The 26,391-nt window shown below is 46.0% G+C and overlaps 1 protein-coding gene and 1 long non-coding RNA gene across 2 annotated transcripts in view; one reads left to right on the top strand and one right to left on the bottom strand.

Moving 5' to 3' along the window:
• The window catches only part of LOC149871304 (acyl-CoA (8-3)-desaturase-like), a 29,839-nt gene extending 6,769 nt beyond the window's left edge, over positions 1-23,070 (top strand). The window contains exons 3-12 of the mRNA XM_090034464.1: positions 8,138-8,335; positions 9,008-9,109; positions 10,146-10,274; positions 11,834-11,898; positions 16,141-16,228; positions 17,228-17,325; positions 18,557-18,653; positions 21,213-21,292; positions 21,545-21,670; positions 23,022-23,070. Coding sequence (XP_089890590.1) covers positions 8,138-8,335; positions 9,008-9,109; positions 10,146-10,274; positions 11,834-11,898; positions 16,141-16,228; positions 17,228-17,325; positions 18,557-18,653; positions 21,213-21,292; positions 21,545-21,670; positions 23,022-23,070 — 1,032 coding nt within the window. The remainder of the gene's footprint in view (positions 1-8,137; positions 8,336-9,007; positions 9,110-10,145; positions 10,275-11,833; positions 11,899-16,140; positions 16,229-17,227; positions 17,326-18,556; positions 18,654-21,212; positions 21,293-21,544; positions 21,671-23,021) is intronic.
• The window catches only part of LOC149871303 (uncharacterized), a 98,503-nt gene that overhangs the window by 42,718 nt on the left and 29,394 nt on the right, over positions 1-26,391 (bottom strand). The gene's annotated exons all lie outside the window — the stretch shown is intronic.

Here is a 26,391-nt window from a genome sequence, read left to right as displayed (position 1 = left end):
GCCACATTCCTGTCCCATATGCCACCCTGAGCCTTGCCTCTTTCCCAACCTACACTTCCACACTGCCCTCTTCTTCCCCCACCCCATCATATTCAGATAGGGCCCGTACCACTCTTGTCCTGCACACTGGATCATATCCACTGGCAGATCCAGCCCACAAATGGCCTGGGAACTCCCCCCTCCACCCCGAAACCTTCCAGCTTGTGGGACCATAAGGCTGGGCACCACTGCTCTTGGTGCTTGTCTCCTTCCCTATCTTTGTTGACAACAAAACTCCTTATCTAGTAGTTGCCATAATTTATGAAAACTTAAGTAAAAAGACATTAAACACTTTGAGCTTCTCTGAATCATCCGTTACTAGATTGCTTTCTGCATTCCATAAGGGACCTATAGTTTCTCTGGTCTTGTTCTTACTTTTGTCATGCTTGTGGAATTCCTTTATATTGCCTATTATGTACCTACCAAGCTACATCTTATTGTACCTTGTTCTTCCTAATTTTATCCCTGCATGCATGTGTGATACTCTTATAACCTTCCCTAGCAGTACAAAAAAGTTTTTAGTTTTTATATCATTTCTTTTTTGAGTTTCAGCTCATTGAAGAGATTGCTGTCTAGCCAGGCTGGTCTCCTATTGCACTTCCATTTCTTCTCTTGCATCAGGATAGCTTGTTCCTGTGCCCTTAAGAGGGCCACCTTAAAGTATAGTCAGCTCTCCTGGACTCCTTTTCCCCCTCAGACTTGCCTCCCAAGGGATCCTTTCCACCAGTTCCTCAGTATCTTTCTGGGCAAAGAAGTGGGCTGTGTGATCCTGTCAAGCCCTGGATGCTCCTTGTTCCTTTTTCAAACACGGGCACTATATTTTCCCTTTTGTACTGTTCCAGGCCTCACCTAACCCCCATAACTACTCAGACATAGTAGGCAGCAATGACTGCATTTGCTTCAGACAATTATTTGAGTACTCTGGATTGAATCTTACTAGGGCCTAGTGCTTTGAAAGCATCCAGAGTCTTTAAATGATCTTTTCTTACTCTTGACTGACCATCTCCCCCAATCCTTGTTGCCAACTATTCTCAAGTTGCTCCTTCTTGAAAAGTGCAATAAAAAGCACCAAATATTCATAGATTTTATAGACATTTGGGCTGGAAGGGACCCCAGAGGATTGAGTCCAGCCCCCTGCCCCAGGGGCAGGAAGTCAGCAGGGATCATAGGATTCCAGCAAGATAAGCATCCAAAGCTGTCTTGAAGGTGTTCAAAGTGGGTGCTTGAACTGCCTCCGACAACAGTCTATTCCAAACCTTGGGGGCTGGACAGTAAAGAAGTTCTTCCTTGTGTCCTGCCTTGAATCAGACACGGTGGAGTTTGTGACCGTTCGATCTTGTCATCCCTTGGGGTGCTCTGGTGAACAGACATTCCCCAGATCTTGATGAGCACCCATGATAAACTTATAGGTGGCCACCAGATCACCCCTGAGCCTGCACTTTTCCAGGCTGAAGAGCCCCATGGCTCTCAGCCTGTCGTCGTACGAGCTGTTTTCCTGACCTCTGGTCATGCGTGTGGCTCTCCTCTGCACCCTCTCAAGTTTCTCCACATCCTTTTTGAATTATGGAGCCCAAAAATGGATGCAGTACTCCAGCTGCAGTCTCACCAAGACCGAGTACAACGGGAGAATGACATCCCAGGATTTGCTTGAGAAGCATCTATGGATGCAAGCCAGTGTTTTGCTCGCTTTACTAGCTGCAGCATCACATTGAAGGCTCATGTTCATCTTGTGGTCAATCATGACCCCCACGTCCCTTTCATCTGTAGTGCTAACCAGCGTAGCACTGCCGAGCCTATAAGGATGCCGCAGGTTTTTCCTCCCAAGGTGGAGAACCTTGTATTTTTCAGTGTTAAACACCATCAGGTTCTCATCCTCCCATTTCTTCAGCCTGTCAAAATCTGCCTGGATCACCCTCCTGTCCTTAGGTGTGGATGCTTTACCCCAGAGTTTGGTGTCCTTGGCAAACTTGGCCAGTTCACTTCTGACACCAATGTCCACATCGCTAATGAAGATGTTAAATAGTATAGGCCCTACGACAGAGCCTTGAGGCAGCCCACTGGTGACGGTGCACCAAGACGATTGGCTTCCATCAACTACCACCCTCTGGGTCCTACCATGGAGCCAACTCCCCAGCCCAACTCCCCAGGATCGTGGTGTGGTCGAGCCTGCAGTTAGCCAGTTTAGGCAAGAGGTGATCATGGGATACCAGACCAAAGACTTTTTTAAAGTCAAGATATATGACATCAGTCTCTTCCCTCTTGTCCAGGTGATCGGTCACCTGGTCATAAAAGGAAATGAGATTGGTCAAGCAAGACCTACCTGCAACAAACCCATGCTGAGTATCCCTCAAGATATTGCCTTCAGCTAGGATGGCCTCTTTGATAACCTTTTCCAAGACCTTCCCCAGGACAGAGATCAGGCTGAAGGGCCTGTAGTTTGCCGGATCTACTTTCCTTCCTTTCTTAAAGATAGGCACGACATTGGCCCTCTTCCAATCATCAGGCACTTCACCAGAGTGCCAAGAGCTCTCCAAGATCCATGCCAGGGGCTGAGCTATGATGCTTGCCAGCTCCTTGAGTACTCTTGGGTGTAACCCATCAGGGCCAGCTGACTTGAAGGTATCCAGCCTGTCAAGATGTTCCTTCATCCTATTATCAGTTTTCTCTCCCTATTCAGCGTGGACCTTGTTGGTCTTACTTTTACCCCTAATGAATTTATAGAATTCTTTTTGTTACCTCTCATGCCCCTTCCTTACTTCTTCACAATTGTGCCTTCCTAGTACACTTTTATGCTCAGCCATAATAATAAGCCAAAATTATAAATTTTGAAATACATTTTGAAGAATTATTTTTTTAGTCCAACACTACTGAACTCCTTGCAACACAAAAGGTGATGCTACTGGGAGGCAGGCTTCAAAGGTAAATAAGAAAACCCATTCCTCATATCAAAAACTGAAAACCACTTTATTTCAGGAAAAATTAATTCCATGTCCCAGAAAAGCTGCCACTAGAGGGGCCCATCTCTTAGAAGTCTTTTTTATCCCCCTATAGTCAATTGTTAACCTCCATGCTACAACTGGCTGCTTCCCAACTAGACTGGTGCTAAATTAGGTGCTGAGCACCATTAAGTTAAGCTTTACTTTTCTAGTTCCATTATGACTTGTCTCAAGGACCCCTTTGCTTCCTGAAGTATTGGATATGACTGAACTAGTCCAAGTGTGACTGATTAGTCCAAATGTAGGGGTGATGTCTATGATAACTAGTGCCTGTATTTTTCCAGCATCTAACAAATGCTCAGCCTAAACATCTTGCATTCCTCTCCACCAAGAATCCCATCTATGTGGTAGAAGAGGAGGTTGTTCTTGCCTTCTTTGCTTGTACTGTCTGTGTGAGTAAGACCATGGGAAAGAAGCACTCAGTCTCACTCCTCTCTCGATTCAAAATTTTATTGGGAAGTTGGTAGTTATTCCCAATTGCCTTATAGTGTCACCTTCCTTTCCTCTGATGGCACTCTTCTCATTAATCATGCATGAGTCACATTGAAGGGATAGTATTTTAACTTTGTAATTCTGATTAAATTCCAAATTTGCCTATATGGTCACTATTTTCTACATTATATAAGGTGCAACATGCCATGACAATTCTATTCAGTCTTTTGAGCTGTATGTATTCTAATGTGGGATCAGATGTGTGGAACCAGCCTCAGGAAATATTTAGTAGGGTACACTTGCAGAATGGATATAGCCCCTTTCTACATGTCCTTGGAAAGTACCAGGGAGTGAAGGTACCATGACCAGGGAGGAAAATCTTTGGTCATGTGCACAAAGTCAAAAGAAAGATGTCTATGAGAACAGGGCCTGGCCTGTCTAGGCAGCTTTCCACCTGGCCTGGCATGCATTGCTGGTCAGCTTGACCAATGCATCAACATATGAGGCCCTTCAGGTATAAGGCCTAAGCTCCCATGTTGGAGGATGTGGAAGGAGAGCACTCACCTAGCAGTCAGCCAAGTGTGAACCCTCTTTGGTGGAAGTGCCTTTGGAGGCAGGACTGTGAATAAATGGAGGCATCACAGCTGGGCCCAGGAAACCTGGATGGCTACTGCTGACCACCATCATAGTTATTGTGTAGGTGCAGGGCTTTATGGGGCCTGTGAAGAACCTGAAGGGGCCTGTGGTTGTTAATGTTTGTCTTATCTATACCTGTGTTATATTAAAAATTTACAGGAATTTCCAAGTGGTGCTATGCTGGGTACAGTGGTTTGCAGAGAATGTAATGAATCAAGAGATGAGGGGGATGAAGTAATCCAGAAATTATGTCATGATGGTTCAGGGTGTTCAGTGGCTGTGCAGGCCATTTATGCAGCTACAGCTGTATAGTGCATCTATGAAGCAATTTGGAAAAAAAGGATGATGTCCTAGAACTTCTAGCTCTTCCTCCTTATTCCCCATGATTAGAGTTACCATAGATCTGGATCATCCCAGACATGTCCTCTTTTTTGATGCTCTGTCCTCCATTTCTGCGTGTTTTTGAAATGCCAAATAAGTCCAGGTTTTTGCTCTGCCTCTTCTTTTTCCTGGCACTTGTGGCTTGGGTGCTTGGGACTCGGAGTAGCAGGGGAAGGTGGTTGGAGGCTGTGGGGATCACATGCTCTGCATATAGGTCCCACAGCTGCTGACAGGTGAGAGAGAGACAGCACTGCATGAGCAGCAGGGCTGGGGGGGCCAAGGGGCTGCAGATCAGCAGTGCACAGGGGGGGCTGTGGGTTGGGAGTGAAGGGCACCAGCATGATCTGGGGGAGTGGGGTACAGTGGATCAGGAGTGACAGGCACCAGCAGGGCTGGGGCGGGGGCTGTGGCTTAGGAGTGAGAGCAGAGGCAGGGCACAAGCATATACCTCCACACACGTCCTTTTTTTGAAACAAGAAATATGGTAACCTTACGCATAATGCTTGAATTAGTATGTAACCTGAAATGTGCAAGCAGTTCACTAGGAGCAATAAGAGAAAAGGGAAGAGGACCTGGGTACCAGGCACCATATCCTGTTTGGGGCAGGTGCTCCAAGATGCTGCAACTGCTGCTAGCTGAGTGATTCCTGGGCAATTGCTCCCTATATCTGACAAAAGTCCTAACAAGAGCCAGTCCAGGCCCAGCAGGATAAAAATGAAGACTCCCAGGTGACCTGGGAACACTCAAATAGGGACAGAAAATAAAACAGTTTTCAAGCAGTTTCCAGGTCAGTTTGCTGCCCCTCCCTCTTTGAAGGGGAGCCCTTAAGGTAAGCTCTTTGTTTTAATTATGGAATAGCTAATCTACATATATTTAGTGTAAGTAGCTAAAACTCAGAAGTTAGACCAATACTTAAGCCTCTTGCTTAACTAGAGTCCAAAGCAAGGGGGAGTTGGCTAGGGAGTTTGCCTGGAAAATGTCTTTCACCTTCCTTCACTGTAAGCTTGCTGAGAGAAAGCAAGGAAAAAGGAACATTTTGGGACCAGGGAGCAGTAAGTAGATCATCTTACAGGTGAGTTTGCTAAGGAAGGTCTGCTTGGAAGAGAGGCAGCATGAGAGAGAGAGAGAGTAGATTAAAAGACCCTGAGAAATGGGTGGAGGACTTTGCAATGCCTGAGCCACTGCCACTTCCAGCTTTTCTTCTGCTTGCACCTGTGAGCTTTTATCTGTCCAGGCAGGGCCACTAGCTATCAAGGCTTTGGTCAAGGTCCTGGTTTTCCACTGTGGAGACTGAGGCTGGCAAGTTCCTTCCAGTGACAGCCAGGTGGGGAAGTGCCTGTGATGTGAGCCACCAGTGCCTCCTCATGGTGTCCTTCTGAGAACAGGCAAGAGAGCTACAGGAGGGGATGGCAAGACTCCAAAACATCCTCTACCATGAGGATGCAATTCTGGCAAGGACTCCTAGGACTTTGGAGGAAGACTGCCAAAGGCAGTGCTAGAGAGGGAAGGGGACACAGACTCACAGGAAGGTAGAAGCTGGAAGCTTGTGACCTGGCAGCCAGCAGAAATCATCATCTCCACTAGCAGTAGTTTGTCTGGAAAACAGATATGGAGTGCTAGCAACAGAAGAGGAGACCACATTCCTTTGGTGGAGGAGGCCAGGCCAGACATCCCTAAGGCCAGTAAGATCAAGACCACTGCCCCCAGCAGAAGTAATGGGTGGTGGTGGTAGTTAGAGACTCCCTTCTGCAGGGGATGGAGCTGTCCATTTACCAGCCTAGTCTGTTGTCTTGGGAGGTCTGCTACTTGCCCAGACCCTGGGTCTGAGATGTCAGAGAGGGATTACTGAGGCTCATCCTGCCTTCTAACTACTACCCCACACTGTTCATCCACAGGGGCACCAATGATACTGCCAGGAGAGACACTGAGCAGATCAATAATGGCTACAAGTTTCTGGGTGCAAGGGTGAAGGGTACAGGGGCTCAGGTAGTGTTCTCCTAGATCCTTTCAGTCAAGAGAAAGACCCTGGGCAGAAGCAGACGCATCCTGCAGTTCAATGCATGGCTGTGCAGAGTGTCACCAGCAGGGCTTTGGCTTCTTCAACTGTGGGTTGTGGTTCCAAGAAGGATGTCTAGGAAGAGATGGGATCCACCTCACAAAGAGAGGGAAGAGCATATTCGAAGACAGGCTCACTAACCTGGTGAGGAAAGCTTTAAACTGGAGCACTGTCATGAATGGGTATAAAACTGTTCAGGAAGGATAGACAGGGGAGAGAAGGAACAGGAGTTGCACTTTACGTAAAAGAGCCATATGATTGATTGCTCAGAGCTCCAGTATGAAACTGGAGATAGGCCTGTTGAAAGTTTTTGAGTTAGGGTAAGGAGTGGGAGAGCAACAAGGGTGATGCCATAGTGGGTGTCTGCTATAGACCACCAGACTAGGAGAATGTGGTGGATGAGGCTTTCTTCAAACAGCTAGCAGAAGTTTCCTGATCACAGGCCCTGGTTTTCAAGGGGAACTTCAATTACCCTAACATTTGTTTGGAGGGCGATACATCAGTGCACAGGAAATCCAGGAAGCTTTTGGAGAGTATTGGAAACAAAATGCTCATGCAAGTTTTGGAGAGGCCAACTAGGAGCTGTGCTCTTCTTTACCTGCTGCTCACAAAGAGGGAAGAATTGGTGGGGAATTTAGTAAGTGGATGGCAACTTGGGCAGCGGTGACCACAAGATGATTGAGTTCAGGATTCTAAGGAAAGGAAGGAAGGAGAACAGCAGAGTTTGGATACTGGACTTCAGAAAAACAGACTTCAACTCACTCAGGAAACTGGCTTCCCACCACGCCTTGTTGTTAACTATTTAATTGATCTTAATAAAGTGGGAGGCTACCCATTTCTTGCCCCGATACCAGGGGGGCACTATCTGCAGTTCCGTTCCTCCCCTACACCACAGCCCAAGCCTTGCAGATGGCAGCCAGATGTGACCAGGGGGTTAGACTACAGACCTCCTCAGGTCCCTTCCAGCCCTCATTTTCTATGATTCTGTGAAACTGACAGGCTGATATGTGCTTCTATTTCCATTCTTTAGACCTTGTAAGAGTTCCCATATTTCATCCCAAGTCCTAGGCTTTTATCTAGGTCACTCTGGTCTATATCTACCTGTGTGCTGTTGTCTGTGTCCCTTGCTGATCACAGTTATTAGCCCTCATCACTAAGCTAGTAAGTCTATCCAAAAAATGGCTTCACCTGACAAAGTAGGAGACTATATCTGTGTTCAGCAAGCCTTCTCCCAACACTCCTCTGGTCAAAGATACCAAATTTTCTAGAAAGCAAGAATAGGATCTAGGTTCCGGCATCTTATTTCAGAGTCCCCATCTTTCATGGCTAGTACAGGAAAAGGCTCAAGAAGTGTTGACAGAGGTAATGGTTTTGGTGATATGGTTTCTTCCAGATATTATGATGCTTTTTATCATGATACCTGCTGAAAACAAATAAACGAATGTATCCCTCTCCTCTCCTTGTCAGAGTTTTAACAAAGGTAATATACAATAAAAATATCACAAACCAGGGAAAGAACCCTCTCTCTCCATGCCATTATCTGCTTTGTTTTGTGGCTCTTGATGTCACTTGCATCCCACACCAATTCCCCTCACAGGAATTGCTGGTACAGGACTTCCGTGAACTGTATTCCACCCTTGAGAGAATGGGATTTCTGAAGTCTGGTGGTCTCTTCTTCTTCCTGAGTTTTCTGCAAGTTCTGCTGCTTGAAGCTGTCAGCTGGATCATCCTCTGGTATTTCAGGATGTCTCTGATGCCTCTGCTCATCTCAGCAATGCTGCTGACAACCTCTATGGTAAGGTTAATATTTAATATATGTAGCCAAAGGCCAGCCTTTTCCTTACACCCAGTTATTGCCAGCCACATTATCCTGTTTCTCTAGCTGCTGCTCAGAGTGAACACAGTGGAACAAGCTTGTTTTAATTCATAGTGTATACCTTGCAATGTGGTATTTTACCCTATCAATTGTTACAGGCTTCAGGTCTGATTCTCCACTGCTGTGTAGTTTATGGAGTCTTGTACTCTGGTGTAAAGTGAATCTATTCTTTTGATGTTAGTGAGTAAATTTAGATTTGATTTGGTAACATTTCCACCCTCTTTGCACTGGTCTAAAGGCCATGCAAGCTGCAGGATAATGGAGAATCAGTGTTTTGTATATAAGTGCAGACAGAGCCCTGAGTAGTTCTGGGAACACAGTGACCGGATTGAATTAAACAACAGTCAGTAAAGAGTTTCTACCAAAGAATTTCTGGCTGAATTACAACCTATGAAGGCCCTGCTGGGTAACTCATGGAAATGCCTCCCTGCTGTCGTCTACTAGAGGGGCTCTGACCCAGTACAATGGGTTGAGAGAAGGAGGCAGTTTCAACACCATGGGGGAAGCAGCCTCTGTGACTGAGCATGTTGAGAACAGTTTTTTGTACCTTGTGTTTTGTTTTCTCAGTGCATCTTTTTTTTTTTTTTGCAGCAACAGAGTCTGACTCTGCAGCATGATTTGGGGCATCTCGCAGTGTTTCGCAAGACCAAATGGAACCACTTGGCTCAGCTCTTTGTGATGGGCACACTCACAGTAAATACTTGCCCCAGTGTGACAGGGGACAGTTGTGAGGGCAATCACTACATCAGCCCTCCCACCTGTCTAGGGCAGCCGCACACCTGTCTCACCCACCACACCTTTAATATAATTAATACATTGTTTCTGGGCCGGAGACTGCCCCATTTATGCCCTAATACTAAGGGTGTAATGCACAGCTCCAACCTCCCCTTTACCATGTCCCAAGCCTTGCAGGTGTTAAACTACTATCTGTCACTTCTGCGCCCCTCTGGTGCTGGGCTCTGCACCCCTGTAGCTGCACCCCTCTCTTTGCCTATCACTGGGCTCTACCCAAATCATATGCCCCTTTCTCCAGGCACTAATGAGGCCTCTGAACCTCCCCTTATAGCCTCATCCCAGTCCTCCAGTGCAAACAGTAACACAAGCATAAGCCTTGGGCTATAACTTAAACACTAGCAAATGGCAACAGTGCTATGCCCCTTTAAGGGAACAGACTTACACCCTTAGGGATATATGCCTCTAGCCCTAGGCACCTGGAAGGCTGCTGGAGTCTTGCTGTACTTGGGTAGTAAAACAGGAAGCACCACATCTTAGGTAGCTCCTTCATGCAGAGGAACTCCTTCCCCTAGAAGTTGCCAGAGAGAGTGTCCCCACTAGCTCCAGCCCTGGGCTCATATGCCCTGAAACCCTGCTTCCTTCCTGTCATCTGACAGCCACAGGTGCTGCCCAATTGCCCCATTAGGCTGTCACCCAGGCAACCTGCAGCTGTGGGGCTCTGCTTAGCCTGCATAGCTCCCTGGCCCGGCTGCTTCAGCTCTAAAGGAGCAGGCACATCTCAGTGCACTCCTATATCCAGGTAATGTTCTGTGAAGCTTCGGGAGGAGCAATCTCGCTCTTTGAGTCAGAAAATATCTCCTGGAGGGACTGTATCCTGAATATACCAGGAAGAGGAACAGGATTTAACTTTCAGAGTGAAGGGAAGAAGCAATGGCTGCAAGTGTTCCCTTCTGATCACACTGATGTTTGTAACCTCTGGTCACCCTTTCTACAGAGGCTTTCATACAACTGGTGGAATCACCTGCACAACCAGCATCATGCTAAGACAAACTGCTTCCGCAAAGACCCTGATGTCAACTTGCATCCGCGCTTGTTCACCTTGGGAAAGAAACTCTCTGTGGAGGTGAGCATGGACTAGCTTGGTTTCTTCTAATGTCAGGATGTTATTGATTGGTGAGGTATTGACTCTCTAGTACCTGACACATCACATTAGGTGGGACACCTGCTTATTAGAAAGATTGGAAATGGTCCAGTGGATGGTTGGACTTGCTGTTTGAAATCCCAATGGTTCCAATAATACACAGCAACATAGATGAAGAATGGAAATAGGTAAAAAATGAGGAAGAAAGTAGGTCAGGAAAAGAAAAAACAGCTGAAACTGATAGCAGATCATGATACTTATGCTATGGATGGAATCTTATTTTGATTTATGCACATAAATGGAAATACTGTTTCATGTCTCATGTTTAGTGGGGATGCATGAGCGTCCACATATCTACTGAGGACAGTCAGCTGTCCTCTGACTGGCAAGTTATTTTGCTTTGAACATGAGTTCTTAAGCATTCATTATATAACTTTAGCCTGGCATGAAACAGGAGGTGTCTACATCTCTCTCATACTCGCTAGCACCCCCAGATGACAGGTTAAGCCAGAGTTAGAGATACCTCTAGCCCTCGTGTTCAGATTAAGCCACTGAAACTTGCATTCAATATATATTGAATCAAAGGAATGGGGAAAATCTGATCAGTGATAAGTCTTTGCCTGCTTGGGAGCAAGGGAGTAGGGCAGAACCCACAGCTGCTTTTACCTGCCCAGCCAGCATGCAGGCTACAGCACATGAACATTAGCCATTTGAACCCTTGTGCCTCCACGCTGCTCTTGAACAGGATCCCAAAATACACCGAAGTGCCAGAAATGGCAGTTATGTAACTGAGAAAGGGCCACTTGGGCGTTCATTAGAATGGAAACACAATGAAACCCCAACTCTCAGGGCAATATGCTAAGAGCCCAATGATATGGCTTTTATAACCCTCACATGGGCCTATCCTCCAAATGGAATTTTTTCAGGTGCAGTCTTTGTTCACAGGTGACTTTTTCTGGAAAGTCTGATGAAAGAAAATAATTTTCATTTTTTGTACCATAAAGGCACCAACTGGGTGTGCTCCATACTGGTTCATCCTTCATCTAGAAATAAGAGAGAAGGTTAAGGCCTGGACTGCTGCTGTGGAATTACCTTTATGTTAGTTTACAGAAAAAGATTCATACTAATGCATTTTATACCCTTTCTCTTAGTTCTCTCCATCATAGAGCACTCTTCTCTTCATCATAAAAATAGATCTTCTTTTTGTCTGTTATAAATTTAACAATGCAACTGTTGAGGGGATAGAGAGAATTAGGAGACGGGGTAGAAAACTCATGGACTGTAGAGTCTGTCAGGGAATGGTGGGATGAAAGGATAGACACCAGGGACCACTGCACAATACAGCTGCATATTGTATTTTGTCTCTTTGGGACAGAGGTTTTTGCATGTGGGAGCACTTCTGTATCTCCTCCTGATAGGTTTCTTCTTAATTTAAACTGGGAGGTGTTGAAGGAATATCTCAGTGTTTGGGGCAGAATTTGAATATTTGCCTGGGTGGTTCTAGTCCAGATAACATGTTGTGATCTCCTATCCTTTCACAGCTTGGGATGAAGAAGAAAAAGTTCCTGCCATACAACCACCAGCACAAGTACTTCTTCATCAATGAGTATCTCTGCTCCCATACAGGTCACCTACAAACAGTTGTCAGAGCTTCTAGAATTAATTCCTTCCAGTGGGGAATGAGCAGAGACAGGCTTCTCCTTCCCCTGGCCAGCTTGACAGGGCATCACTGGGTACATCTACATGTGCTATTAAGACAACACAATAAACTCCAAAGCAGTTCACACCAGGGTTAACTGCCTCTAGGCAGATCATCTACATGTGTACCCAATACCACAGCAATTACAGCTGGGGCAGAGTAGCCTCGGGCTGGCAGGGGGCACAGGGGGTCAGTCCTGGGCTCTGCAGCACTGGGTGTCGGAAGGCAGGCAGGAGCCAGGGATCTGGGCCTGGCTAGCTGGGCCGACCAGGTGCACTTTGCACCTGGTGGTCACCATCCATGTGAGAGTTTGATGGCAGTTAATTACCCTGCCATAAGATAGTATGGTCCCCAACAGTACTGTTTTACAGTGAAGTTAATTAATTTACTACACCCTAATACTGGCACACATGTGGACAGTGATGCTTTACTGTGGAGCTAATTAGTCAATTCTACAGTAAAATGCACATGTAGATGCACCCACTATGTAGAAAGTAGAGTGAAGGGAATCCTCTTGCCTCATCATTTCCTAATATTCTTTCTATTTTGCCACTGCTCTTGCACATCCTCACTCTCACCCTGGCTAGCAGCTACATTTCTCTCCCTGTCTCACTCTCCTATTTGAATTCCATTTTTCATTCTACACTGACAGAAAGGGAGATGTAAATGGACAAATACAATCTTAGGGCATGTCTTCACAGCAAATTGGAAGTGTGATGGTAGCCAGGCATAACAAGCCTGTACTAGTTGAATTAAGCTATCTGGGCTAATGATTGGAATGGCAGGTCTTAAAAGGCTTTTAAAAACTGAGGAGATGCTCCCTGTGTTCTTCCCCTGCTTGTGAGCACATACTAAAACCCATTTGCACTGCTAGTGCAACCTACGTTAGCCAAGTTAAATGAGACAGACACAAGGCACAACTACACAAGATGCTAATTCTACTGCACATTAGCACAGCAGGCAAAAACTGTGCTGATGCACTAACATGCAGTAGAATTAATCTACTGTGCATTAGCATCACAAAAAGTGTGCTCCATTATTATAGGTTTGTGCTCCTTGTGCCTCAGAAATATGGATGTTTCAATTGACCTGGGTGGCAAACAGGCCTATTGGTGGTGTCCTCCAGTGACTTGGTGATACTTGTCAGAAATGACCACCCATGGTTGATGACAGACTATCTGCTTAGAGAGTCTGACAAGTCATAGCTGACTTCTACATGACATAGAGCAGCCTGAGTGAAGTCATGAAGATGAAGCCATTTCCAGAACTTGATTGGGCATCTGCACATGGGTGACAAGCTAATATATTCTTCAATAAGCCAAAGCTCACCTGGGTCAGAGCCAGCCCCAATCTTCATCTCAAACAAATAAGGAATCAGGCTAATCATCTTTAGGAAGAGGGCCCAGCCCACACTGCCCTGTATAAGTTTGGACCAAACAGCAGCAAGCTGTGTTGTCAACAGACTACTTTACTGTATCTCTCAGATTCTTGGCCTCTTGTGGGCTAAGATCAAGTGTAGTTTAGTTTTGCTGCACTGGTCTGATACCCGAGCCAAGAATGCATTTAAAATATCACTGTGTAGTGGAGGGTATGCCCCTGTGTGCTTGCGGACAGGACTCCCTACAAGAGCCTCATAATTAGCTTCTCACTTACCAGCTTCCTGTGGGAGGATCTTGGCTACACACCAACTTTATGGAAATGGGAGTCTCTTCCCTGGCTTGCTCCTGTGACCATACAGCTGAGGGCAAGCAAAACTTGGGGGCATCTGAACCCCAAGCCTCCAGGCTTGAGCCTGTGTCACAGGCCAGCCTGGGCACTGTGAGTATATCAATTTAGTTGCAGACTGACTGAGCACTGCAACTTTATTAGCCACTGAGCTTTTTGGTTCAGGATCAAGAAGGTGATGTTGGAAAGGAAAGAAATGACAAGTTTCACTTACAAAAAGGAATGAATTTTAATTATGACAACAAAAGATATAGTTTGCATATATAATACTTAATAAAAAGGTTAAGCTAATAAGCAGACAACATAACAATACAGATTAAAATTGACAATGATAATAACACAGATAAAGAAATTAACCAAGAGTTTCCACTTGGTTAGTAACTTATCAATAGTCTCTCAGTTAGAAGATGCATGGCAAGTTGAATCAGCCAAGTCAGACATCTCTGCCCTGGGCTGCCCAAAGGATACTGGTGGAAGCTTCTCAGTCAGGATCTGGTCCTCACTGTCACAGGGAGTAAGAGATATCCATGGGGTATGGGACAGCAATGACCCTTCTGTTCTGTCCTTCCTAAGGGTTACTATGATATGTGTGTTCTTTTGTATTCTAATTATGCTCATTTTTAGTTATATAGCCATTCATAATATTGCTTTATAGCTATTATCATATGGGGTTAAAAGGTGTTAGAAATTATTATAATAAGTTACTGCCCAAGCTTGGGTTTATCCAATAAGCAAATTGCAACACAACATCTTCAAGTTTAAAATTAACATTACTCCGCCTAAATCTAGCCCCTTCAAAACTCTCTGACTATGCTTTTTTGAGATGTCCTTTCTTGAAATGTACTGGATAAGCTGGGCAGTTGAATCCAGTTTTTATCATCATGAAGGCTAAATTCTGAGTAAGAAAGAACTGGTAGGTCAGCTAATTTCACAGCTATAGCTTTGTCTTTGAGGCCTAGTCAGTTCCACAAACAGTTACAAGTTACATTTGTGGGTTACAAAAAATACAATCTTCATATTAGACAAAAGTTCCAAATGCCTCCAAGAAGCACATATTTATTGCTTATTGGTTCTGGCCATCACAGGCCTGCATATAGGATGCCTGCCAAAGGATATGGAAGTATCTGAAACCCCAGATTGGGGTAGAGGATACTTCTGGTAGCAGGGCTACATATGGTTCTTGAATGATTCAAATGGATTCAGATTTGATCTGGCTAATTTGACCTGGAACACAAAAAAATTTCCAAAAAGAAAAAACCTCTCAGATTCTTGGAATTCCCAAATCTGACTTTGGCATTTGACCTCTGACTTATGACTTGTTGCTCTGAACCTCTGGCTTGGACCATCCTGCCTCTTCCTGCTTGCTCCAGTTTCTGTCTTGGACCTCCTGGCCTTATTCAACTGCTTCCCCTGACCTTGACCTCATCTCAACCTTCTGGTTGCTCTCTTGGATGAGGACTGATGTCTGATTTGACCATAGCTTCCACTCTCATAAACCCCTGATCTAGCATGCTCCATTTGGACTGACCACCTATACCTTGATCAACCACTATCTGTCCTTACTTGGGTATGTAGTGTCTAGCCCGTACACTGTCTGCCAGTGTCTGTACAAGCATACTTTGCAGAATGAGGGTGAATGGCTTACATGAGCTGGATGACTCTGAGTTGCAAGATGATTATATACAATTCAGTTTCCTGGGATACCATCAAAGCACTCATGCAGCAATCTGGCTTCCAACACCTTCTCCCTAAGAGAGTCGTAGTTACTGTTACTAGGGAAAAATCAAAATGTATCAGGCCACAACTGCCTTATGAAGCAGTTTAGGTTCTACTCCACCCTGTGACATCCTCTTTCTCTTCGGAGTCTGCCATTTCTCTATTGAGGAAACTACACTTGTTAGCTCCAGCATGCTCAGTAGAGGGCAATAAACCAAACTGGGCAGGGACTGTTTAATTTCTAGTCAGTTATGCCCTCAGAATAACTTTGTCCTAATCCAGCTGAGACCTTTCAAAGCTACCACATTCGAGGTTTCTTTTGATATTGCTCATGTTTCTCCGGTTTTGCTGGCTTGTTTCTGGCAAGATTTTGTCCCCTGGAAGGTCCTGTGGGAAACAACGGCGTGTATTTGCTGGCCTTTCCATGGAGAGGCAGTGGCAGGTCTAGTGAGGAGTAATTACCCAAAAACTGTCTCACATGGCCTCTTTCTCTTCAAACAACTTCACCAGCTCCACCTCCCACATTTATTAGCTGCCCTGGGACCTTCCAAAACCTTCTCCCCTGAGCCCTGTCAAGGCTTGTCAGCCTGCCCTGTACATGAGACCAGCTCAGTTACTAGAGAATCCTGTGGCCTCACAGACCTCTTTTGAGGGTAGATTGTCTGATTTTAGTCATGTAACTAATAACATGTCCCTGTTCTCCTCAAGTCCATTTCCAGCAATGCCTCTATTCATGTTTCTCATCTACATCCAATTCTACGCTTTCTACCACACAATCCAAAGAAAAAAGTGGCTGGTAAGTACTACATGTCCAAGAATTGGCATACTCAAGAAGCTTTGAAGGAGACAGCAGAACATGAGAAGTCACATCCTGGAAACTTTGGGCTCCTAGGCACATGCAGGGAGCTGGCTCTGATGCACTGAAAATCCAGCGCATCGGAGCAGACTCGATTAATCTAACACGGAAATAAATACACTGCAGCAGCCGCTGGTGTCATATGTATCAGCATCCCCACGCTGCAAAATGGTGGTGGGGTGCTTTGAACTGGCCTGTGTGGTGTGTGCTATGTTTATACCATGCCTGCTACATAAATATAGGTTTTTATTTCCCCTGTGAGCACTCTGCAGTTGATCCTGTTTTCTGGCCATCAGCTCTGTGAACCAGAAGCCATAACCTAACTTGGACCCTTTGACAATTCCCCAGGTCCTGCAACCCCTTTCACTAACGTCCCCCTGTGAGCAGCCAGACTATTAACAAACACTCAGAAGCAGCAGTCCGGGACAGGGGTTGCACAGAAGTTTATTATGAAAGGCTGCACTGTAGTGAATGAAAAGAAGAACATATGGTGATTGCAGGGAGCCTGGTGCTATTTGTCGGGAAGAGTGAATTATGTACTCTGTGGTGTTCACTAGTTGTAAGTGGGGTAATCCTTTCTTGGGGTGGAAAAGTATTTTTATTTTTTAATATAAAATGATTTAGCCGTGGAAACATGTTCACATGCAAGCACTAAAACCATGGTGATTGGCGCAAGCATTCAAAATACAGCATATGCATTGTAGCTGGGCACTACCATATGTGCTCCTAAAAGTTGGGGTAGGGGGAGCTGCACTGATGCAATCCAGTGTTTACCTGTTCATAAATATAACTCTCAGGGGTAATGCGTGTGGGTACCTGCTGGGTCACACCACAATTGCTAGTAGACAAGATCGGCAAAATCCAGCAAACTAAAGGATCCACAAGGGAATAAGGGAAGCCATGACTAACTGTTACATTTTTCCACTTCCCTCTTGACAGGACCTGGCCTGTGTGCTGAGCTTCTTCATCCGGCTGTTTCTCATGTACAAGCCCCTATTGGATCTGAAGGCTTTTCTGGGCTATTTTGTGCTGATCAGGTATCACTCCTTGAACCCAACAATGTCACTGGCTCTGCCACACCCCTCTTCCTTGTTCCCCTGAGTCGGTCTGTCTCTCTTCCCCCACCCCTGTTATCACTCAGCCCACTGTCGTGGCATTACACATCTTCCAGGGGAGGCTGTGCCTCAGTCCTCTCCAGAAAGAAGCCTTGCCTCATCCCTCTCTCCTGAGGCTATCCCCTGAACCCAGCCCTGAGATGGCTTCTCAAGAGGCAAGCGTCTGCTTTGAGATCCTGGCTTGTCTTTGTCCCTGAATTCCACAGTAATCAGTAGCGCCCCAACCTCGGAGACCTCCTGCTTTTTGGTCCTGGGAAGGGGGTATATATTCTTCGGAGGAGGAGGAAAGAGGGGCTAGACTGCTGATGTCCCAAGCAGCAGATTCTGCTTCAAAGCAAAGGCTTTTTTGTGGCACTGCAGAGCCTTCGACTCTACTTTGTCCTCCCTTGGACTGTTCCTTTTCCTCTCCGTCCCCACTATGAGTTTCTCTCTGTCCCCCTTACCCATTCTCTCCTCCCCATCTCTCTCAGAGCCCCCCCCCTTCTCTGACAGACAGCCACCCTGGCAACAAAACAGCCACAAAATGATGGTACTTTCCCACAGTGAATAACACTCACCTAATACAATTAGAAAGAAGGTCATGGAGAACCAATCATGGAACAGTCCCCAGGCCCTGCTGCTAGGCCCAGATTCCCATCTTCCCCTGGGGTGAAAGGCTATCCAGTTGTCCTATCTGTTGAACTACTTACAGCAACCATTTACATCAACACATGCTCAGACCAAGCCTTCAAAAAAATGTTCTCCATCAGAACCTCAGGCTACAATTCAGCCCACTTTGCCTCTTTCATCACAGCCACCCACCCCTCCTAATTTTTTCACTTGCTTCTTATTTCTGTACCAGGAGGGAACTCTGTAGTACTTCAAAGACACTCCTTTGACTGCCATGCTGTGAGTCAGGGTGGAGACTGCATCATGACAACACCTCTGGTTATCAAGAAATGGGTTTGGACTTAAGGTTCTTGTCATGTTCCTTATCCTGAGGTGCTGCTTGTGGTCAGTCACTGACTGATGCTGCTAAAGCACATAGTCACAGGAGACTAGCATCATCATCAGTGTTACTGGCAGCACTAAAGGAGGAATACACTTTATGAGTTTGAGCAGCTTCTGGATCAGTGACTACTTCATGGGTGTGTGCATGTTTTTGTTTTCATAGAGTCCTGCACAGTACTTGGATTTCTTTGATCACACAGATGAGCCACATTCCCATGGATACTGATTATGATAAGAACCTAGACTGGTTCTCAACCCAGGTATGAATTATGTCCTCTCAGGCCACAGACTCCCAGATGATTGTGTCCATTGTGGTGGTTGGAAGGGAAGGATGTTTGATAGGGAGTGATATAGAGACTGCAGGAGGCCTGACGATAGCACTTAAGATCAAATCCTAGAAGTCTTTCTCATGGTTACTTTGAAAATGACACCTTCAGCCTCAGAAGAATAATCACAACCACAATCTCTCCAAGATGACACCAACGTTCATGGGGCAATCTCACAATAGGCAGTCCAGTGAATCAGAGACCAATCTTAATCCACCTTCACATGCCACTAACTTTCTATTTGTATCATTAGTAGTCTTCACTGATCTTAATCGCCTCAAAGAATACCTCTCTCTCCTATTCTTCAGTGGTGAGAGACTATTAGTTGCCCGATAAATGAATCCCTTTCACTCTATGGGAAACATCAACATGGACAGAACAGGGCCCATCCAACTTTCAAGCCGACAGCTCACTGTGCTATTTCTGAGGGATTGCCTGCCCAGGTTTTACATCTTGTACAATCAGAGGAAGGTTGACCCATATCTCACACTTCCCTAAAAAGTGCCGTGGTCCAGTCTACCACCCTGTGTTTAAACAGGCCCACTAGAAAGCTGGACATGAAATATTCATGGGGCAATAGAAAATATATGCAACAGGAAGTGTGACTCCATTGAGGAGGGCCTTCTCCTGGCATGAAAAAACCCTAGGTTCTGGCCCATCTTTCTAAACTGGGCTCTTAGTGCCATTCATATACTACGTAGTGATAAAAGCATAAGCATCAATCACAGAAAAGTAAGACTGGAAGGGACCTCCAGAGGGCTTCTAGTCCAACCCTCATGCATGAGGCAGGATCATCCCTATGCAAACCATCCTATACAAATCCACTCAGGGATGTCAGCCAGGGATACGCATACCCCTGGGGGTACTTGAGAAGGTCCTAGGGGGTACGCGAGGGGATTGAGTGCCACCATGCACACTGCCGCACAGGTGCCATCCACCCGGCCAGATGTGGGGGGCAGGGGAAGCTCACATGCAGCTGCTGCTGCCTTCACATCCAGCTGCATGCCACCCTCCACCACCCCGCTCAGTGGCCAGGGGTATACTGCTCCGCATCCGGGCACCTGGGGGTAAAATGATCAAAAAAGATTGAAAACCCCCGGTCTAACTTATTAGCAAAACTATACTGTAAAACCTGACACAAAACCCAAGATATAACACTCTAACCTGCCACAAATAAAGCAGGGGGATCATGGTTGCCAACAACTTGCTGCTGCAAAGGTCATTGCATCCCCAAAAGATCCAAGGAAATTGGCTCTGTCCCTGCTACAGAAGAAGACACAAATCCCTATAGTCCATACAAGTCTAACCATCATAAAAAATGCCTTCCTGGCTCTAAATGTGGTGATTGGTTTGATGTGAGCAGGGGGTGCAGAAGACCTTCTAGCCAAGAATCTCTGGGTTTCCCAATATGAACTTTGGCACACACCAGTCAAAAATTCCAGCCTTAGCTGCAGCTAATACGCGATTCTTCTGAAGAAGGCAAAAATACAAAACAATGCAAAGTAAACAAACAAAAAAAACCCCAAAATAAAACAAAATAAACTTTAACGCATAGCAGCAGGAGTGGATGGGAAATTCTTTCCTGGTGACATGCGGCAACCAACAAAGTCCAGAAATATGCGAAATGTCTCCAGTAGAACTTGGCACAGCTATTTCTACGTTAGCACTGACCAATGCTTATTCTACTACTTCTTGAACATGTCCAATGATGGAGATTTCTTACCTAGGCAATCTTCCCCAGGCAGTCTATTCCACACCCTCACTCTTCTAACAGAGAAGTTTTTCCTGATAGCCAATCTAAACCTTGCAGAGATTTCAAACCATTAGTCCACATACTACTTTCTGCATGAAGAGAGAAATGATTCCCTCCTGTGTCTTTGCACCTTCTAAAAATGCATCCCAAAAATGCATTCATCTTTTTAGAAGCTACATCACACTGCAAACTCATATTGAGTCTGTGATCCAGAAAGACTCCCAGAACCTTCTCTGTAGCGTTGCCATCCAACCAGGTGTCACCCATTTTGTAGTTCTACTTTGAATTAGTCTTTTTGAAGAGTATTACCTTGCATTTGTGAGAACTGAACTTCATCCTCTTAGCTCCACCCCAAGTCAGTGGAAGTTTCCAGTAGAAGCACTGACTGGGAAAAAGGGCTACACTCAGGGTTCATTCCCTCCCAGAATAGGCCCCTCCTGTCTGGTTCAAAGCTTGATGGCTGTTGCACTGGGTGAATTTAGATGGTTTTTAGTGATGTATATGCCTAGGTGCTTTGCCAGTGTCTGTTGGAAGGGTATCAGAATTTGGTGATGTTGGAAAAACACATGGCAGAAGCTACCTGTTCTGGGACATCCATATGCACCTAACCCTAAAGAGAAACCTCTTCTAAATGCGGAAGTATAAAGGAATGAGGACCCTTAGGGGGCAGGTGGAAACAGACATACCCGTGCTGATCCTGACATTTACAGGTTCACTCTCAGTTCTCTCTCCTCTTCCAGCTTCAGGGAACATGTAATGTGCATCCATCATTATTCAATGACTGGTTTACTGGGCATCTGAACTTCCAAATTGAAAATCAGTGAGTATGAGTCCCTGGCAATGAGCAGGTAAGGGCAGGTCCCAGTGGGAGGAAGGGTATCCTCATGGAGAAATGATTACTGGGGATATCTGGAGAAAGATGGGATTTCCCTACAGTCCCTGTGAATACCCACCCTGCAGGAAGAGGAGAAAGCGGTTGACTAGCTGAGGTTTCTGCAAAGGGGAGAGATTTTTATGAGGCCTAAGTGCCAACTACAGCTCCCAGTGAATTATCTTCTTTCTCTCCTCCCAGCCTTTTCCCCAGGATGCCTCGATACAAGCTCTACAAGGTGGCCCCCATGGTGAAGTCCCTGTGTGCCAAACATGGCACTAAGTACTATTGCAAGCCCCTGCTCACTGCCTTTGCAGACATTCTGCAGTAAGAATTAACTTGGAAAATTCAGTACACAACTAGATGATAAGACAGCACCTCACATTAAATGAGAAGAGACATGCACAGCAAAAGAGCAGGAGAAGATGAGCTAGGAACAGTGGATGGGAATGGACTGTATGGCTAAGGGTACAGGGATGGTTTTATGGAGCCTTTCATATCTCAGTTACCACCTAAAATCTAGCCACAGGGTGCTAATGAGTAGATCATTAGATTTCAAAGAACAGATTTCGGAGGCCTTTGTAGGGTGAACTGGTATTTTGGTTCCTAAAGAGCATCTGTCCACATCCTAGGACTTACCTTAGCAAGTGGCAGTGTCATTCCTGTCTTATATTGTATGTCAGCAGAAAAACCAAGAGCTGAGTGGGCTATGGCATGAGAAGAGCTGTTTGACCCAGAAGGGGAAACTCTTGGCAAGGAGAAAGGTACATTGAGAACAACTGCATAAGGCAGTCATAACTTTCTAAGGAGATGGACTTGAATTCTTGGGATGAGGGGCAAAGCACTGTCACGTATCAGGAAAAAAGCATGGAAAAAGGTTTTATCATGGCATATAGTGGAAAAGCAGGTAATTACACCATCAATCAGTATTAGTTGCTGACTGATAGTCATATTAATAATCCAGAAAAGGGGTGAGACATGAGGTGGGTCAAGCGTGTTCAGTTCTGTTATCTTGATTGAATAGTATGAGAAACATAAGAGAAATGGATAAAGGGGCAACACAGGGGCCAGTAAAACACAATGTTGACATTTGCAAGATAATGCAAAACAGGAAGAGTGATTGGAAAAGCTCACCCAGTTATCCAGGATTCAGAATTGATTATTTCAGTTCAATGGAAGATCTGCATATCCTTGTAGATGATTCATTGAAACATTCAGCTGGGTCCACAGGAGCAGTCAAAAAACAACCAACCTGTTAGCACAAGTAAGGAATGGTGCCAAGAATAATGGTGAGAGTACTACAAGGCCATTATTTGAAACCCTGAGATGCCCTCCTCTGCTGCTCTGGTAAACATTATCTAAAAAACAAGAATAGAAACTAAATAGTGCTCAAAAGCCAGAGATTGGAGAAGATATGGTAGTGGGGGAAAGGAACGATGGCATTGAGGGAGGTGAATAAGAAAAAAACACCAAAATATATTTTAAAATATTCTACATGGAAAGGATAGTATGAACGTAAAAATCAAGCACAGAGAAGTTAATACTCTTTAGTATGTGGAGCACTGCCCTCATATGGTGCAACCATGATTTTATACTTAGCATTAATTGGATATCTTCTCTCTCTCCCTTTCCTCTTCCCACCCCCTTAACCCCTCCTGCACTCCAACAACCCTTGCAGGTCTCTGAAGGAGTCAGGGGACCTCTGGCTTGATGCCTACCTGCATTAGTAACTGGGAGTCCCATGTAGGTGAATTCCACCTACAGGTGTTGCCAAAAAAAAAGGAATGCAGCCCTGTTAGCTACATACGATCAGATATTCTGTCTTCTGGGTGAGGGGTTTCTTCAGAAGTTTGCTTCCAGGAGTGCAAATTAGATTTTAAAGTACATTTTCCTCCCACGATTCTTCCTTCCCTTTTCTTTGGCAGTCAGCACCAGGGGCTGTCTTCTTGTTCGCTGTTTGCAGAGCACCTTCAGAATGACATCCAGGTTCTTGCATATTGGCTCACAGGTGTTATGGGAATCTTAATAATAACACCGCCACTACCACTGTTGCCACCACCATTATAATAATTGGGGCACATGACTTCTGAGGAGAGGCAAAGCAACTAGGATTATTTAGTCTGTAGAAGAGAAAACTGAGAGTGGATTTGATAGCAGCCTTTAAGTACCTGAAGGGGGTTCCAAAGAGGATGGAGCTGGACTGTTCTCAGTGGTGACAAATGACAAAACAAAGAACACTGGACTTAAATTGCAGCGGGGGTGGGGCTTGTTTATGGCATCAGCTTTTTCTGGCTAAAGATGTTCCTGGTGGTTTTTTAGTGTTGTAATGTACTGCAGCTAATGATGTAACATGTAATGACTTAATATGCTAAACTAGTAAAAGATGCTGGAGGGCATATCATAACGATTTTAGTTGCAGTACTGATTTATGCCAGGGGGGCATTTTAAGATAGTATTTGATTTTTTGGTTGGTTTATTTTCTTGGGTCGTGCCAGGTTGATTTTTTGGTGGGCTTGTCAGAGGCTTTGCTTAAGAGACATGCACTTTTTGGTGGGGTTGAGTTTAATAAGCAGTGCTGCCCGCCTCCCCTGCAAAGCCTGCTTTTTCTGGGCTGTTGTTGCACGGCGCACTGGTGTTTGGGGCAGGAAATGTTTTTGTGCAAAAGTCTGCAAGAGCCTGCCTGCCTCCCCCTCTCGTCTGGCTTGGCGTCAGAGGTGGGTACTGCAGGCCACCCAAAGGGGCTTCTTCCCCTGGCCAACCCTGGTCCCACAGTTCTGCCTCCCACTTGCTCTGTGCACTTGTTGCACTAGGTGCTTTGGAGGGGGGATACACTTAGGGGCACACAAGGGTACACAAAGGGTCTGGCTGCCTTGCCAACACCCAGGGAGGTGTGCGTAGGGGGGATCTGGGTATCATAAGCACTGCATCTTCTGGCCACTTTGCAGAGCCATCCAAAGGGGCTATTCCCTGCAAATTTCTTTCCTGTCATTTTTTGCACAGGGAACAATTTTGTTTTGGCGCTGTTTTTGGATGGGAGCTTTTCCAGCCCACGGTGGGTTTTGCGCATTTTCCAGGCCGGTGCCAGAATGTCTGGATTTTTTTACACCAAAACAAGGCCACCAGGAGTGGGTTCCTACCCTGTCAGGGCCTATAAATTTGGGAGCAGTGGTTGGGGTGCACTACGTTGTATCGATGAAAGAGTTTTGAGGTGGATGAGAGACTGCAGCACACCAGAGGCAGAAGGACCGGGTGGCACAGGAATGCCAACGCAGCAGTTGAGTAAGAGTGCAGGCTGCAGCTGCTGAAGTCATGTGCAGTACAGCATTCAAGTGCAGGATGGGAGCTGCTTTGCGAGACTTGAAAGAGGACACGGCGATGTGTTCCACAACCAGCACATTTAAGCACTGGTGAGTGACACCTGACACTTGGCTGTGCCCTGTGGCTGGGGGGGGTGTGGCAGGCCAGTAGGGGGCGCTCCTGCGTTGAGCCGCCCACCTCCCTGTGCCCGACCACCTGCCAGGCTCCGAATGCCTCCCTAGGGGCGCCTTATGCTTGGCCGACCCCTCTCCCGGAGCACACTCGCTAGTCTGGGGGTAACGTGCCGCCACCACCCCGAGAAGGGACTGTCTCGGCCCTGTGCCCTCGGGGAAATACAGGCCTAATAGTCCGACGGGTACTCGACCCGGTACAGGCACTTGGGGCACTTCCCCAAGCCAGGGGGCAAAAAGTAAAGTCTCCCTTAGTCCTCAGACCTAAGGGGTCTCTCTGGTGTAATTTAGACCCACCCCTCAATAAGTCTCCCACACCGGTCAAAAAGGAGAACTTTATTGATTACAGGGGGTAGGGAAAACTAGGGTACAGGGTTGAGAAATATCTTAGAAATCCTAAAGAGCAAACAGTGTGGCTGAGGTAGCCTTTTGATTACGCATCTGTGTTACTGCCAGCTAGATATCTAATCCAATTGAGTAGCTTACTCACAAGCATCTTCCAAAGGTCTCCAGTTTCCCCTCTGGAGTCTTGGGGTGAGAGAGAGAGCTAGGTCCCGATGGTAAGGCTCCTGCTTTGCTGCTGCTTCACCTCATGGCCGAAGAGAGAGAGCCTCCTTCCCCCCCCCAACCTATATAGCCCCTGTGACCTCATTCACCTGGTCCAGTGGAGGTCAGCCCCAGTTGGCTGTCAGCCAACCAATTCGAAATACATCACCTGTTACCGGGCAGATTCCAGCTCCCCAGGTAGAAACCCCCCACCCAGATCATTGATGCAAGTCACCTAGGCAGAGGGAGCCGGTCCCCCCTCCCTCAGGACTGCAGCCAGTTCAAGTTACCTAAAGAGACTGGCCAGGGTGTGGTCCCCTCCGTGCTGACCCACCCTAATCAAATGGTTGCTGCTCAGAGATTTTAGTCACAGTGTCACAGGGGAGAGATTTTGGGGAGAAACAAGGTGGCTTTCTGCCACAGGGGTGCATTGTTGACTTCAACTTGGATATAAATAGGGTGGGTGGATTTAATTGTCAGGAAGGAAGCTGCAAGGTATTGCGCAGCATGAAACCCTGAAGTGGCAGTGCATTACAGTGACCTTCTCCACCTCCCGGTGCTCCCCCTCTCCCTCCCTGCTCCTGGGAGAGGTACCTGAGGTCAGAACAGGAGGCACTGCATGGTGTTTTATCACTACTTGTATTATCCTTAGATTAATAATACTGAAAAAGTAATTAAAAATGAGCGTGATAATTAGTTCACCATTAGCATTGCATGTGTAAAAAATAAGCATCTCTCCACCACGACATACACAGTTTCTAAACAGAGACAAAGAGGGGTCATATTGTTTGAATACAGCAGCAACTAAACATGCATGTGAAATAATGATTTTAAATTTGTCAGTGATTTGTATTTATCAATGATTAGAAGGGTTTTGTCTCTGGTCAGGGTAAGAATTGTGTATGCTGTGTGTGTGCACCCTACTTCCAGGGCTAGCTGTTGCTCAGCCTCCCGGCCTGCAGTGTGGAAGATTTTGAAATGCTGAAAAATTGCAAATGTTCAGGTAGTCCAGGC

Source organism: Crocodylus siamensis, chromosome 2 (assembly GCF_052110815.1).
Source record: "Crocodylus siamensis isolate JL-2025a chromosome 2, ASM5211081v1, whole genome shotgun sequence".
NCBI lineage: Eukaryota > Metazoa > Chordata > Crocodylia > Crocodylidae > Crocodylus > Crocodylus siamensis.
The sequence above is the reverse complement of the archived record's forward strand: the minus strand, read 5'-3'. Positions and strand labels throughout refer to the sequence as shown.